The sequence below is a fragment of the Melospiza georgiana genome, chromosome 2 (assembly GCF_028018845.1).
Source record: "Melospiza georgiana isolate bMelGeo1 chromosome 2, bMelGeo1.pri, whole genome shotgun sequence".
NCBI lineage: Eukaryota > Metazoa > Chordata > Aves > Passeriformes > Passerellidae > Melospiza > Melospiza georgiana.
In genome coordinates, this window is record NC_080431.1 from 65,231,654 (window position 1) to 65,248,222 (window position 16,569).

Here is a 16,569-nt window from a genome sequence, read left to right on the forward strand (position 1 = left end):
CCCTGGATTTGATCCAGTTTATTGATGTCTTGTACTGGGGAGCCCAAGGCTGGATGCAGGATCTAGATGTGGTCTAACAAGTACTGAGTGGAGGTGGATAATGACTCCCCTCGACCTCTGGCTCTGCCCTTGTTCCTTCACCCCACTGTTACTGCCATTGATGGCCCATGTCCCTCCATGCCCACCAGGATCCCCAGGGCCATTCCCTCAGAGCTGCTCCCAGCAGCTGCTCCCAGCCCATACCAGAACAGGGGTGGCTCCTTCCCAGGGACAGTGGCCCAAGAGCACCATCAGGCCCTGATCCCCCCACCTCCTCAGGGCTCCCCCTGCTCTCTCTGCCCATGGACACCATTTCTGGCCAGCCTGGGGTGATCAGTCCCTGCCCCACTGATGGCATAGGTCATTGGTCTCCATCTCTCCTCTGCCCTCCCTGCTGAGCCTGGCCCTATCTGCAGGCTGACAACCCCAGGACAGGCAGCTATCCCAAAGTTGTGTCTGACCCCAATTCCCCTCACAGGGACTGATCCTGATCTGCAGATTGATGTCCCCGCCTGACCCCAGCCCTGCCCTGTACCCTGCAATACTACACAAGTTTTCTCTCACCTGTTGGGAGTATCAGACATGGTATGTCAGTGGAGATCTGTGGCTATCTGAAGTGAAGGAATTGAAGAGACTAGAGACAAAAGCAAGGAGGAAACCAGACTTGATAATTTCCCCTTCAAGGAACCTGTTTTTCATGGTCTGTATGCACAGAGACTTGAAGTTCGTGTTATTCAAAACCAGACAGAACTCATTTGTGCTCCCATTGCTTTGCATGTGAAAATCCAGGCTTGCCCAGAAGCTTGATTCTCCTACAGCCTTGTAAACCCTCCCATCTACTCATACATTGAAATACTTCCTAGTAGCAGCAAATAGGAAAAATGATAAAACAACCTTAGGAGACAAATCATTGGAGTTTTACCCTCTTTACTTGCAATCCAACATTTTAAATCCATGAAATTACTTGGTTGTTAAATTTTCTAGAGGATAATACTGTGATCCCTTTTCCCCCCTCACCAAGCATCACAGCACTGATGAGGGCCACCAGCAGCATGTCACGCACAGACCTCAGGAGCACCTGGGCATGGGTGCGTGTCTGAGCCTCCTCTCTGGGACAGGGAGTGGAGCCTATTGACAGGGAACCGTGTGTCAGCGCATCCTAACAGGGTCCATGCTCTGTCCTTTGCTTTAAATGCAATTGCTATGGGAAATCTTAAAAACAGTGAGGAATTTTAAATTGTCAGGTTTTGGGGGCTTTTTTTTTCCTTTTACAGCAATCCCTGTACATCAGCTGACACAAGGCAGTAACAATAAGCGATAAAGATGATTTTTTTCCTCTCTAAATTCCAGGCCAGCTGTTCAGCTGCCGGCTGAGTCGTATCCTAAACCACAGGTAACGTGTTCTTTGAGGGGGCCGACACACCCCCGATCACCTGCTCCTCAGCGCGGCCCTCAAAGCGCCCACAGGCAGGGAAGAAAGCCCCACGGGACAGGCAACCGCAGACTAGCGGCCCCGAGCCCGCTCCCCGCTCTCCCAGCACTCTCACAGTGCTGTATTTCCCGCGGCTCCGGGGAACTGCACGGCTCCGAACCCGCTCCTGTGCCTGTCCCCGCGGGCGGGGCTCGCTCCCACCGCCGGCGCGGTCCAGCGCACACGGGCTGGGCTGGGCTCCCACCCCCCGACCTCCCTGGGGACATCGCGGGACAGCCCGGAGGAGGAGGAGAACCAGGAAAGGCGGAATCAGCCGCCCGGGGAAAGCCCGGCCCTCTGCTCGCCTCCCTCAGGCTCTGCCCGGCCCCGGCGCCGTGGGGCCGCCCCGCGGGGCGGGGAGCGGGCGGGGGCCGCGCAGGGCCCGAGGAGGCCCCGGACCCCTCCGAGCGGGCGCGATAGGGGGCGGTGGGGCGATGGGGGGCCGCGGGCTGCTGCTGCTGCCAGTGCTGCTGCTGCTGGGCGCCGCGGGGCCGCTGCTGCAGCCGGCGGAGTCGGCGGACCCCGGGGACCCCGTCAGCGCCGAGAGGAGCCTGGCGTGGGGCCCCGGGCTGGAAGCGGGGGTCACCGTCCCCGTGCGGTACTTCTACATCCAGGCGGTCAGCGCGGCCGGACGGAACTTCTCCCGCTCCCCGCCAGGTACCGTTCGTGTGCTCCGGGGCGGGCAGGGGCAGGAATGGAGACCCTAGCCCGGGCCGCGGTTTCGCCGCAGAACCTGGCTGGAGGTGCCCAGCCCTTGCCCTCTTCCCCTCTTCTTTGCTTCCTTCCTTCCTTTCCCCGTTCCGTGTGGTGGCTGTGCCCCCGCACCCGGTCCCGCAGCGCCCGGGACAGGCGGGATGGCAAGAGAAGCACATGGTCCCAGGCTCATTTCTTCTGGTGCTGCCCAGTGCCTCCTCTGCTCTCACCAGTAGTCTGCTCTAAACAGTTCGGAATTTACTGTAAAAAACCGTAAGCTCAGAAAGAACCAGTCTTCCTGGAGCTAGTGGACGTAGATTCCCAGTGCACAGATGGGAAGTGGTAGCGTAATTACTTTTAATGCTGCACACACACCAGTTGCTTAAAATTTGTGTCTCAGTCAGCAGAGCCTCTGGGCTCTGTTATCCTACTGCTGTTCCGTTAAGGAGTAATTTTCATTTTTGTTTACTCAGCACAAGCACAAACCATCCCACGACACTTCTCCTGAGGGTGGGAATTGGGCTCGTTCTTGCAGGCCAGTGGTATGATGCCAGTCAGCTGTTTGCTGCTGCAAGTTAACGCCACACACTCTCTATTAATAGTTTAAATTTGAAATAAAAATTACTTTGGTGTCACAGACTTCATAATGAAGATAACCCTGAGATAGCCCCAGAGGAAATCCTGTGTTGCTAATTTATATAGGGTAGAAGCTATTTAATTTGCTGTGTATTATTTACTGCTCACAGAGATGGTACTGAGCGGGCAGCTACCAAGTATGCATGGCCTCTTCATGTCTTGTTAGTTAGAAAGCTGCTGCTTGCAGAATTAAGGAGCAGCCATATATTATACAGGGGATGTCTTCAGTCTGACAGGTGTGTGGATACTTCAGATATTTCAGGTCTGGGCTTTCTCCATCTGCTTTTGCAGCTTGGTGCTGGATGTCAGCACAGTTTGTAATTGCAGTCCAGAATGCGACTGCACTGTGGGGTGGAGGCTGATAGCAGCTGCACAGGGAGAGCCCTGGGTTCAAACAACAGGTTGGGAAAGGTGAAAAGGCGTGAAGTTCAGTTGGATTCTCATGCTAGTGTAAGTCCTCCAAGATAAACTGGGAGGACATGGGTACTGAGACCTAGTTTTGATTGCAGTGTGTTCGTGTGTGTTCGTATTTATGTTAATAAATTCAGTGTCCCAGGAAAGTTTCCAAGTCCCAATGCCATCTGGCATGGAGTGATCTCCATTCATCCCATGACCTGCTGTGGCCTCCAGTCAAAGACAGAGCATGAGTGCTGCCAGCAGGGAAGAGCTTCTGCCTCGGCCTGTGCTAGCTGCTGTCCCATGCCAAGAACTGTTTAGGAGGGTGCCAAGCATCCTTAAAAAAATTAGTGGTAGAGTTGATCATATTCAGTGCATGAGCACTGTTTAAAGTATTCATAGAGACCCTGGGTATAAACTTCTGTTCTTTAATGATTTAAAATGTTCAAGTCTGTAAAACATCATTAAGAATTATAACAATATTCATTCAGGCACCACTCTCCAACATAAACTAAAAACATCTCAAAATATACCTGTGGAGATAGCAAAAAATTGACATTATCACCCCCACTGCGAAACAGGAACACTGTGATCAGAGCAGCAGAACCACAGTTAAGGCATCACATTGGTGAAATGTGTCCAAATCTATTAAATTGTTTTTTATGTGCATTAGAATTTTGGTTAAGTGGGTCAGGACTTACTGGGATCCATTATAAAACTTGTGTAGCATAATAAGTAGATTTTAAATGCAGAATTGTTTTCTGAATATCTAGTCTGTTCACCAGAATTGATATACACCATTGCACATTACACTGGAATTTCAGCCCAGAGGCTGTAACTGTTTTACCTGCCTTTGTAGGAGGTTGTTGAATGATGCAGAATTCATTGTTTCCCTAGAAAAATTATTTCAGAGATTAAGAAAATCCCTGCTGAAAACACAGAACTTTCTTTTAGTGTAAACTGCATAGATTTTTTTCCTTTGGCTACTTGGATAAGCCTTGTCCTTCTTTTCTGCTGGCTTTTATCCTAGATTTAACAATTGCCAACCATGTCTACTATTGACCGTGATGAAATCAGCTATTAACTGTTGCTCAGATGATCTCTGATGATCTGTTCGGATTATCTGTTGATCAGGTGATACTGTGCTAATAAATATTTTTCAAGGCCTCCCAGATACTCTTGTAGGTTTCACCAAATGCTTTCAAAGAGCAGGGCATGCTTCTTCCAGCTCTCATTGCAGTGCTGCCAAACAGTTGTACATTTCAGTTCACTCACCTTCATACCTGGGCACTGCAGGACCTCCCTTTGGTGACCACAATCCCTGGGCTTTTGTGATGGTCACACACAAGGCCTTTCTTTGTTTATTACTGGATGTATGCTCTTGCATCCAGCTCTCTGAAAGTATAGGCTAATAATTTGTGTGTCCCTTTAGTGAGTCCGTCGATTTTGTGATTTCCATCTGTGAAAGTAACCAGCAACAATTCTAGTAAAACAGTTGAATCAAAAAATCTTCAGATCTTTTAATTTCTCTTCTGCATACATGTCAGAAATAGGGTGACTAGGATTTTTTTGTTCTTCTCTAGCAATTTGCCTAAATTCAGTATCTTGTTACTTTTCCTCTCTTTCCCTCCATTTCGTCACTTGTTCCTCCATGCATGGCATACCTCTTTTGCAAGCTGCACAGAAGAAAAAAAATGCATAAAGCAGGTGTCATTACCTGGATTACCTAAAGTATCCCATTTTGACTGTGTCTATATTTTAGTGTCTCTTCAGTGCTGGGAAATTATTTTGTACTCAAAATGCTCTCCCAGACATGTTTTCAGGGTAACAGAGAAGTAGTAGCACTGCTGATTCATCAAGGACACATTTTTCTTTTGTAATTCCTTTGGGCTGAGAGAAACAAAAAAACAGGAGTGAAAGTACCATGGTAACTTCCTCCAAATAAAAAATAAAAATCAGCAAAAAGTTGTCATGATTAAGTATACCATGGAGGCTTTGGCCCCATTACACAATCAATGTTGTAAATTACAAACAAGAAGTCTGTTTCCTCCAATGAATTATTTGTACTTACACGAGACACTCAGTCTCGTTTTTCTTCCCCTTCACTTTCAGTGGAGTTAGCTTTTTCCCATGGAGCTTTGTTATCAGTCACTTCCCTTATCAAATGATTCCTGTGTCCAAGTGCCACCAGCTAAACCCAACATATCCTTTGGGCAGATCAAGGGCTCCATGTCTAGAGCAGGACGTACATAACCAGCAGGGGAAAAGACCCACTTAGGTATTTCCTGTAGGTCAGGACAAGGATATAAAATTCAGTAATATTTGACTTCTGATTTCACAATATTCACTAATTTTTATGATGGCTGAAAATGTAATTTTCTTCAGTGGGAAATCACTATACCCAGTAAAAATGCTGTTTAATAAAAGGGGTACAAGGAGACAAAGATGTGATACCAACAAGAAACAGTTGTCTGTGAACCTCATGACATACTCTGGATTTGAATGCTTCTTCATCCAAATAATACTAGGTGATAGTCACCTAGGGAGAGGGTACTTGGTTGAAGTCAGCTACTTTCAAGCAAGTTTGTGACTTGCAGTGACCTTTAGAGGCAGAGATGTTCATTTCTTCGGGAGAGTAATTTAATCTGAATATTCTTGCACAGTACTTGACTTGAATCCAATTTTAAGACCCAGTGATCTAAGGAAGACATGATTAATCATTAAAAGACTGGTACTTACCACATCAGTGTATTTATCTGTGGATGCAAAATATAACTTTGACATCTCAACCATTTAGTGCTGTTGGGACATATTCAGATTTTAGTTACATCTTGATTTTTTCTGGATTTTTTCAGTTGCATTTATTTCTGTATATTACTTGGTGGTAGCATTGTATTTGTTTGGTTCATAATGCTTAGACTGTCACACTTAGTGAATAATTTGTCCCCCTCCTTTTTTTTAATTAATAAAGTTGGCAATGACCACTTGTGATAGAACTAAAGACTATAACAGATTTATTTTTATGCATACTCATATTGTCCATAAGTTATTCCATATCTTAGTGCATTAATGATGAAATGCTGGTGATCTTTAAGCACAGGTCAGACAGATGTCCAGGGAACATCTCTATTATCATTCTCTTATCACTGCTTTTCAGTAGCTGGATCTTTAAATGTTCAAGACAGTCAGCAGCAGCCCAAAGCTGAACAATTTGTATGTGACTCCTGCATGCTGCAACTGCCTTTCCACAAGCTGGCAAGTATTCTTTTCTCCTGTTACTTTCACTTGGTTTCCTGTCTTTCTTACTCTAGAGGAAATTATTGTTCCTCAGAGCACTAACTTGAAAACTTAGAATAAAACCTGATCTTAGCTTCAAAATACTGTTAGCTTTTCCTTCTGTCTTATAATCAAATATTTAACTTTCTATCTACACCTGCAGGTTTTCCATTTAGAGGTGTGCAATGACTAAGAATATTTGGTAGGGTGATATTTCATCACTGGAAACTAGTTTTACCAACTTGGTATAATTAAAAAATTGTACTGAAAAATAAATTAAATTCCGTGGTCTTAATTCAGTGGAGTTTGCTCCTTACCTTTATTTACTAGATGTAATTCTAATAGCTTAAAGTGATTTTGTCTGGTTTTATTTTCCTCTTGCCAGGAAGAACACAGTTTAAAGTGGTAATTAAAGCACTTTCTCCAAAAGAAGTGACCAGAATTTACACGCCTCGGCCTTTGGATAGAAATGATGGTACATTCCTTATGCGTTATCGGATGTATGGAAGTGTCACAAAAGGCCTGAAAATTGAGATACTTTATGGTGATCAGCATGTGGCTCAATCACCTTATATTTTGAAAGGTAAGGGTATTTTTTGTTATAATGTAATGTGTCAAAGTTCTGAATTAGGGTATATTTCAAACTGCAGTACGTGGGCTGTGGTAGCTGTGGACAGCTCAAACAGTTCTGAGTGCCCCGTGTGCTTGGCACGTTCACAGAAATGGACCTTTATTTAGCAAAATATTTTCACCCTGATAACACAGAGTCTTGTATTTCTGAAAAGAGAAGAATGTTGCTGTTTTTTCAGTTACACTGCAAAATTCCAGAAATTACAGGAAGGATGATTTCTTAGGAAAACTGTAGAAAGCATGGTATAAAAATGTCAAGCCACTGTAATGTATAAATTATGTGTGCTGTAGAATCACGAATACAGACTCTGGGTGCTTTGTTTTCCACAGAACCAGTTTATCATGAATACTGTGACTGTCCTGTGGAAGACCCTGAGGTCTGGCAGGACATGATGTCCTGTCCATCCCAAGAGCCTCAGATTACAAAAGACTTCATTTCATTTCCCACCATTGACCTGCAGCGAATGCTCAAGGAAATCCCAGCCAGGTTCAGCCAAACAGGAGGTGCTATTGTCCATTACACTATCCTGGATAATCACATCTACCGGCGCTCCCTAGGGAAGTACACAGACTTCAAGATGTTCTCCGATGAAATGTTCCTGTCACTGGCCAGGAAGGTACTGCTTTGGATCATGTCACATATTAAGGCAATATCACAGAACCACAGAGTGCTTGGGGTGGGAGGGGACCTCTGGAGCACATCTAGTCCAACTCCCCTGCCGAAGCAGGTTCACCCAGAACTGGTTGCACAGGATCATCTCCCGGGTGGGTTTTGACTATCCACAGCCTGTTTGAGCAGTCTGTTTCATGGCCCCGTCTTCCTCACAACAAGGAAGTTTTCCCTCATATTCAAATGGCACTTCCTGTGTTTAAGTATGTGCTTGTCTCCCCTTGTCCTGTTGCTGAGCACCATTGGAAAGAGTCTGGCCCCATCCTCTTGACAGCTGCCCTTAAGACATTTGTGAGCATTGACAAGATCCCTTCTCAGTCATCTCTTATCCAGGCTAAATATATTTAAATATGGCAGTACTGCAATTGTTGTCGTATCTTCACATGTATAATTCCTGAAGCAAGATTTGACATTCCATCAAGACAACACTGGGTGTTAGGAGTAATGTGTGGGGGCTGCTCCTGGCAGTAATGGAAATGCTTGGAAAGCTCCAAGGGCTAAGGCCCAACTGGGAGCTGTTTCCTGGCCTCTGGGTGTTCCTTTCGAACTTGCTTGCAGGGAAAAAGCTTGGAATTCATGCATTAAGCACAGCTAAATCTATGAACTATCCAGTAGGTGCACTGAGTGCATGACAAGAGAGAACTGATGCATAGATGTAAGAGTGACAGACAGCTTCTCTGTGTTATTATCCTTTCTTGGGTACACATCTAGGTTCGTCTTCCTGACGTGGAGTTTTATCTCAATGTTGGAGACTGGCCAGTTGAGCACAGGAAGGTTAATGATACACCTGGGCCTGTACCTGTCATCTCCTGGTGTGGCTCTGTGGATTCCAGAGATATCATCCTGCCAACATATGATGTAACCCACTCGACTCTGGAAACTCTGCGTGGAGTCACCAATGATCTCCTTTCCATTCAAGGGAATACAGGTGAGTTACACTGGGGGTTTAAAAAGAATTTGTGATTTCCATCAAAAAAGCTAGTTGCATTCAAATGTGTTGAAGTCTTCAGTTCAAAGTGCCCTGGGAAATCTCTGAATACAAGCAGCTTAGGCTTTACAGATTGCAAACACTTCTCAACACTGCCACTAAGGTGGTGTATCATTCAGAACCAAAATTTAGGAAGTCCAGATCGCAATAAATGTGAATTTGACATTAAAAGTATCCAGAAGATGCCTACTGTGACCTGGCAAAGGAAAACTAAATGTAATTAAAAGGCCTTTCTCCTCAGTCAAGGGCTCAAATATGTTTCTTCTAATCAAACAGTAATCCTTTTCCTGACTGTTGTGGCCCAGTGTTCTGTTTACAAAAACTTAATTTGAATCCTGAAAGAAGTAAGCTGATACTATGCTGCAGCCTCTTTCAAATGAGAAAACATTGTCCATATGAAGAAATACCTCAGAGTAAGATCCCTTGAATTGCTTTTCTGGCTTTGAAAAAGGAGTCAGCTTTACTGACAGGTGTCTTCCTCCCCCTCAGGAAATTAAAGAATATTTAGGGATCAAACAAATGGCATAAGCAATACCTAAGGAGTAAAACTGGAGTGGAAAGTTACTTCTTTTTATTTAATTAGTTCTCAGTTCCTCTTTTCTTTATTAGTTTTAAAATTAAATATTTCAATTAAATGATCAGTTAGAGGCATTCTGTGTTTACTGATTTAGTACAGCTGCTTTTCCAATTAGGAGACAGTAGGAGACTACTCCATTTAGTAGGTGCTCTAGGGAAATTTTCAGAAGAAAGGTGGGGAAGGGCATAGTTAATGCAGTAAGCAGAGATTAAGTCTTTCAGACTCTTGCTAAGTGTTGAGAAGACACAACATAGCCATTTCTTTTCTTTTTTAAGGCATCATTAAATGGTTCTTCAAGGACCTAACTAAATTGCTGGGTAACAGAGGTGGATTTTACTAAAGAAATTAGGTTTTTGTGGCAGGCTTTATGGCTGGAGAATTGCTTTAATTATTAGCATTTTCCTTACGTATTTTATTATAATCCCTTAGGTAGCTTTCAAGATAGTTGAAGTTATTGAAATAAAAAATTGTTGAGTGGAAAAGCAATTCTCCAGTTTTCCTTGTATGAGTTTCCCATCCCAAAATTCAAACCAGAATTGTGAGCTTAATCCTGTGATTAATAAGTGGTTATGGGAAGCCATGCCTGTCCTACCATGTCTCCAAATGTAATACCACTGTCAAACCAAGTTCTTTATTTGCCTTGAACAGATCCTGAACATTTCACTGCTGTTTGCTTTTGTCTTGTCACTCACTGCTCATAGGCCCCTTCTGGGACAACAAAACTGAGAGGGCTTTATTCAGAGGTCGAGACAGCCGAGAAGAACGTCTCCATCTTGTCAAGTTATCCAAGGAAAATCCAGAACTACTAGATGCTGGAATAACTGGATATTTCTTCTTCAGAGAAAAAGAAAAAGAGCTGGGGAAGGCTCAGCTGATGGGCTTTTTTGACTTCTTTAAGGTAGTACTAAAATTATAGTTTCTGGTTAATTTTGAAATTTATTATTTCAAATAATTAATTTCAGCGGAAAAGAAAGCATATTTTTGTTAATTCTTTTCAGTAAACAAAACAATTATGCTGCTATAGTAGCACAGGTCCATGCAGAGTAGATAAACCACCTGTAATCCATGTCCTAGTATGACACACTTGTAGAGGAAGCCAAGAAAGACCTTAGTGAGGCATCTTGGCTTATGTTTTTGTTTTAATAGACTGAGAAATTGGATTTCTCACCATCAGGGTTTCTTTGATTTGGGGTAAATATGAAAACAATGGACACAATTTACAGCCATTTCAAGTACACTATGGATATCTGAAAGAGTCTTTATAGTAACAAATTAGAAAAATAGATGAGTATTTTTGTTGTACTTTAACATACAAATTCTACTGCAAGAGAAATAAAAAAAATAAAGGGAACAGAATCCTGTGTAAAGTCATTACAATATATAGCAATTGAAATTCTGTTCTGAAGTTCAGTATTTCAGAAATGCTGTTACAGCCAAGAACATCTGCCAAAGCATGACATTCATGGTTATTTCTAGTCTTATGTTTCAGCTTATTTTATATAATAATATGTTTCAGGTTATTCTATATAATAATGTTGTCAGAATAAATTTACTGTTTGAATTGAAGTATAGATTAGTTTTATTTCCTTCCCTGCTGTAGCCCTTGCTCTATCCCAGGACACTTCAATAGGACACCCGTCAGGCAGCTCATGTGACACAAAGGTTCTTGTCTGTCAGCCTCCTGTTGTAAACAAATCCTTTTTCCATTATATTATCCAGAAGACCATGAAACTACACGTGCTTAACACTGAAATGAGTTTGAAGATGAAAATGAATAAACATGATTACTTCTTGCCTGTTAAAATAATAATTTATGCAGTCATTGTTCCCATTCTGACACAAAACATTTCACCTTTTTTCCTCTCTCTTCATACTGCAGTACAAATACCAAGTGAATGTAGATGGCACTGTAGCAGCTTACAGGTTTCCATACCTCTTGCTGGGTGACAGCCTGGTATTGAAGCAAGACTCCCAGTACTATGAACACTTTTATATTGGATTAAAACCTTGGAAACATTATATTCCAGTTAAGAGAAACTTAGAGGACTTGCTAGAGAAAATAAAATGGGCTAAGGTAAGTTCCATTATTGATTCAAGTTCAAAGTGATAAACAAACGTAAACAATTTATCTTAATAGTCTCTTCTTTTGTATTTACACACACACATATATATATATATATATATATATTGCATGAATGCTGTTGAGATCTTGGTATAAAGGAAGTACATTTTGTTGTTAGTATAAAATGGGAAGGCCTATAACCATTTTATACTAACAACAAATAACCAAATAACCAAGAAATAACCATCTCTATTTAGGGCAATACTTAAGTGTTCATTTTAAGTATGGGCAGAAGAGTTCATGAGTCAGAGCCTTAGCATACTGACTAAGGTAATTGTGAAAGAAACAACCAGATTCCTAGATACTACTTAATTAATGCTGTAGCTTTTTTAGGCCCTGACTAGAGCAGAAGTTACTGCATGTTCTGTTTGAATGTACAAAAAATTGCTGCTCTCTGTAATGTGCTCAGAGTGGGAGGCTGGGATCCTGTAAGCAAACAGATAAATTCTGTGATTGAAAACACCATTTGTGCTTTAAGTCCAAGTGCTGTTAAGGTTAAAAAAACATATGAAGAGTTTCTTTTCTGAGAGTACTGTAATTCTACCTCAGGAATCAGAGGAGAGTGCTAAAAGCTTTGCAACATAGACCTAAAAAGCTTGAGAATAAATACATGAATTCATGCACTTTTTTTAAAAAAGAAGACATTGAATTCCATTGCATTGGAGAGGACAAGAGATGTGGTTTTGACCTCTGTAAAACTAAGTAGATCTGGGAGGTATCAGAACTGATTTTGAAGAAGCTTGAGGCTTGGACAAAATGGTGGAGCAGTAATCAATTGAGTTTTCAAAATTGTAAAGTTAGTCATGAAAGTTGTTATTGATAGCCCTAAGGTAGCAGTAGTGACGATAAAAGCAATCCAGTATTTTTAAACAAATCTGCAATTTTAATAATGCCTTTGCAATCTACCAGTAATTGTAGTTAATTTTGCAGATTTGAATAACCCATTTAATAAAACTTCTAATGCTAGGCAGGCTTTGAGTTGCTCTGTTATTCATTTGTTTCATCTGAATTTTCAAGGAGAATGATGAGGAAGCAAGAAAAATTGCTAAACAAGGACAACTAACAGCAAGAGAATTACTTCAGCCTCACAGGTTTTACTGCTACTATTATAAAGTGCTCCAGGTGAGTACAATACATCACTTTATTACTCTCCCCCCAGCTGCTACTGATGCTATAAATTTCATATTCAGTCCTTACTTAAATCACTAGCAGACATATTATTCATAGATCAGTGTGAAGAGCTTTGCTAAACCCTTCTTCTTAATTAAAGAATCTACCTGACATAATGGTTATTTTACAGAATCAGGAATTTTTTTTGCCCCCATCCCCAGTCAGCCCTGTTTTCATTGTCACTTGGTATTTGGTTTCCAGTAGGTCTCTGTAGGAAAAAATCTGTATATCCACTTTTCTTCCTTTTTCCCTTCATACTTCTGAGCTACTCTACTACAAAATAATGAATAAATGGAAAAGAAGTTCCAGAAGTGTGACTAGTAGAGTGTAGGGGATGAAGCAGGCCCAGTAGTCATTTCTTCCTTAGAAAATGCAAATCTCTAGTGAACAAAGTTTCTCCTCTCTGAAAGTATCTTTTTCCTATACTGCTGTGCACTTAGATGTCAGCTGCACCAGCCACAGGTTAACACGAAAGATGGAACTGTTCAGTGTACAAAAATGACATTTTTATGCATTATCTGTGTAAAGTGGTTAGGCACAGATGATGACAATATCCAAGTTACCATAATAATAGGCAGAAACATGACAGGAGGTTTTCAGAGGCAATGTAGCCCATTAGTAGGTGTGTTGCAAAGACTTCTTGTGCAGAGGCTGTGAACAATGGCATAAGGAGCCTGGATAAAGGTAGGCTTCTGAGTGGAAGGGAGGAGGAAAATTCTGCTTCTTGAATTATATGTTGGTGCTTACAGCATTCTTAAATGTTGTTTACATATTTCAGAAATACGCCGAACGCCAAGCCAGCAAACCTGAAATACGGGATGGAATGGAACTTGTACCTCAGCCTGATGACAGGGACTCAGTGTGCACTTGCCACAGAAAAAAGCCTTTAAGGGAAGATCTGTAACTGTACTGGATGGAGAAAATTACCCACGTAAAATGCAGGAATAGGAATTAAGCTGTGAAATCTAAGACTCTTATGCAGTACCAGGCATTCTTAGTTATGTATTCTTGTATTTTCATACTATTTTTCCTGGTCATTCTGATCTACAGTGTTGGTTCTCACAGTTTTGGCTGCATGACCACCACCAGACAGACAGTGAGCCTGCAGTGGGGAGTGTCTGGGGGATTTGTTTGATGTACTGCATCATCAGGAAGCAGAGCACAGAGCTGCTCATGTTCCAGATGGGACCTATTTACCAAAGTTTTGTGAGGAACTATTCGCTGCAAAAGATCTTGCCATGAGTCAGTGCAAGTTATTCTAAAGGAGCATTTGTGATACGTTGAAACAGTGTTATGATTTCTTCATAAAGTTTACCTCAGTGTTAGATTGTTTCTTGTATGCAAAACAATTTTCGAACTAGACAAAGAAAATGAATATTTGAGATCTACAGATAGCAGATCTGGTCATGCTTTCAGATTATTTTGTGGTTTATGACAGGTAACAGACAACATGATATAATGCTCATCAATTTTAGAGGAAAATGGAGAGCAGGGAGAGAGATTAGAAAAAAGTGTTTATAAGCATCATGTCTGTGAATCACCAGAATTAAATATTGCTTTAAAACAGACTCTCTAGCTGTCACAGTGCCTTGGGTGCCAAGTCACCACTCTGAAAACATGTTCCCTTCCTGTGACTGTCTGTACATGTAGTCACAGTTCCACAAAAGGACTTGGGAATTTCATGCCATGGGAAACACTGGTATCTTAGTTCAGCAATACCATCCACAGTATTCTGGACTACGTGAAATCTGAAATTTGTTTTAGATTTAGCAGAGTTTTAGATCAGCTTGGTTTAATTCTTTTGTAATAGTCTAGGAGTTAAAGTCCATGTAAAGCAACTGGGAAGCTGGTTGTCCTCCTTGGTTTAATTCAAGGCCGTTTTTTCCAGAGGGTGCCTTAGCTCCAGACGGGGCAAGAGGTTTTCATGTCTTCTGCCAAAGTTCCTGTGCAGCCATGAACATTGCAGCTAGCAATGCAAAATTCACAAGGGCAGAAGGATCTGGTCATACCTTTGTGATAAAGTCTGCCTTTGGATGGGGCAGAAGAGGAATCCTAGTGCTGGGTACAACTCCAAATACCTCTGTTGATTTTTGTCCAAGTTTGTCTACTTCAAAATGCATAAATAGTTCTGGAAGGAGACACCAATACTGAGACCAGTGCCCACAAGCACCCATTTCTGTGTTTCCATCTTAGCTAATGCAGCCTGCCTGAGCAGCTCCTGACTCACTACAGGCAAATAAAAGCTTTCATGGATACTGAATTCTCCCTACACTAAAAAGAATGGAGATGTCTGCAGGACAGTAGACTTGTCTGATTGATTTGGTGCACTACACACCATGCAGGCTTCATTTTTGGTTCTACACTGCAAATTGCATAAAATTTCTGCATTAGAGCAGGAAGAAAGGCAGTATGCTAAATATGGAAAGAACTTTGTCTTTCTAAAGAGGTCAGTGCAACTGTCCATCAGTCATTTATTATATTATGCCAGTTAAGAAATAAACCTGTATCATGTTGCTCTACCCATAATCCTCTTTGTTCTGGTTCTAACACTCATATTTATAGTGGTTGTGTTTTTATTTAGCATGAAAACCAGTCCTAGAACTTCAGTCTATAAATATGTGTTCAACTCATCTGACATAAAGTTTTCTACATCGAAGTTCAGCAACAGGGTTCCATTGCTGAAGCTGACACTCAGGACTGTCTGTGCTCTCCTTTTGTTCCATGTGCACAGTTATTTTTACTGTATTACATGATCTTATTTTGGGAAATTACCTGTTATGCCACGTGCTTTTTGTATTCACCCATGTTTATAGAGGTGGTGCACTCAGCAAAGGCAAGTGAGCATAAAAGATGGTTGAAAAACAAAGTGTTCCACATATTTCAAATCAAGAGTCCAAAAGTGATTCATTTGTATTTTTTTAAATGAGAGAGAATAGGGGGAGTCATGACACATACTTCATGGTTCTTTGGAAATACCTATGTAGGAAAACTTGCCTAGCTTGAAACAGAAGTCTTTCAAACTGAAAGAAGAATCAGATAAAATTTAAATTATAAATAAATGTGAATATTTTATCCTTCCTTTCTTCCCTCATAAAAAGGGGAAGAAACTGTTCTTAATTCTTCTCTGCCAAAAAAAGTCCTTTCTCTTGTAACAAGTATCACTTCAAAGACTAGTTTGTCAACAGAGTGCCTTACAGTTGCTTTCATAACTCACAGCAAGAAATATCCTGAAAAATATGACTGTACTAATCTTCTTGCTCTAGTTGAAAAATAGTAGAGAGATGGTGGAACTTTTACTACAAGTCCATATTAATTTGAGAGAATCTGGTTCACTTTACAGCTATAGCTCTTCCAAAGGTAAAAGAAGGTAAGGCAAGGTCTCTCTTCTTTCCATTGGTGCTGCTGTATGCAATTTAAATTGTAATGAAGAACAATCGTAACAAGTGCCCCACCAGGCCAGAAAAGATGTCAAATCTATGTGAGTTTGCTGAGAGGATGATACCCATCAGCCTGGTGTGTTACAGGAAATGATAAATACTGAATAAAACCTGGTTTTGCATGTGAAGTGTAATACATACATTAAATAGAATTTTCAAGTGGCATACATAGACTGGACTCTGTATTATTCTGTCGTATTTCTTGAACAGTGACTGTTCAAAGGTGTAGAAATCTCTTGTTGGTGGTAATTTTGGAAAATTGCTGCCATACCACAGTACTAAATTTTGCTCTAGTAATTTCAGTTTTTAAATAGAGAATAAAACCTGTTTTTGTCAGGGATTTACCAGTGATGACAGAGGCAGGTTTGTTTGTTTGAAATAGTATATAGTTTACAATAATGTATAGTCCCAGGGCCAATGTTTTCAAGCACAGGCATCTGCAGAGGAGGGGCTTCACATCCATT

At 41.5% G+C, this 16,569-nt stretch overlaps 1 protein-coding gene across 2 annotated transcripts; it reads left to right on the top strand.

Moving 5' to 3' along the window:
• Positions 1-1,944: 1,944 nt before the first annotated feature.
• Positions 1,945-16,276, top strand: POGLUT3 (protein O-glucosyltransferase 3). 2 transcript variants are annotated; one of them, XM_058045203.1, is made up of 9 exons: positions 2,080-2,167; positions 6,393-6,494; positions 6,901-7,094; positions 7,472-7,758; positions 8,523-8,739; positions 10,078-10,274; positions 11,256-11,450; positions 12,516-12,620; positions 13,447-16,276. In XM_058045203.1, exons 3-9 carry the CDS (start codon positions 6,998-7,000, stop codon positions 13,570-13,572), a joined length of 1,224 nt encoding a protein of 407 aa, XP_057901186.1. In that variant the 5' UTR covers positions 2,080-2,167; positions 6,393-6,494; positions 6,901-6,997; the 3' UTR covers positions 13,573-16,276. The 2 variants fall into 2 exon arrangements, with proteins under 2 accessions (XP_057901185.1, XP_057901186.1); XM_058045202.1 differs by lacking the exon at positions 6,393-6,494 and having other exon boundaries at positions 1,945-2,167; positions 6,897-7,094.
• The last annotated feature ends 293 nt before the right edge of the window (positions 16,277-16,569 follow it).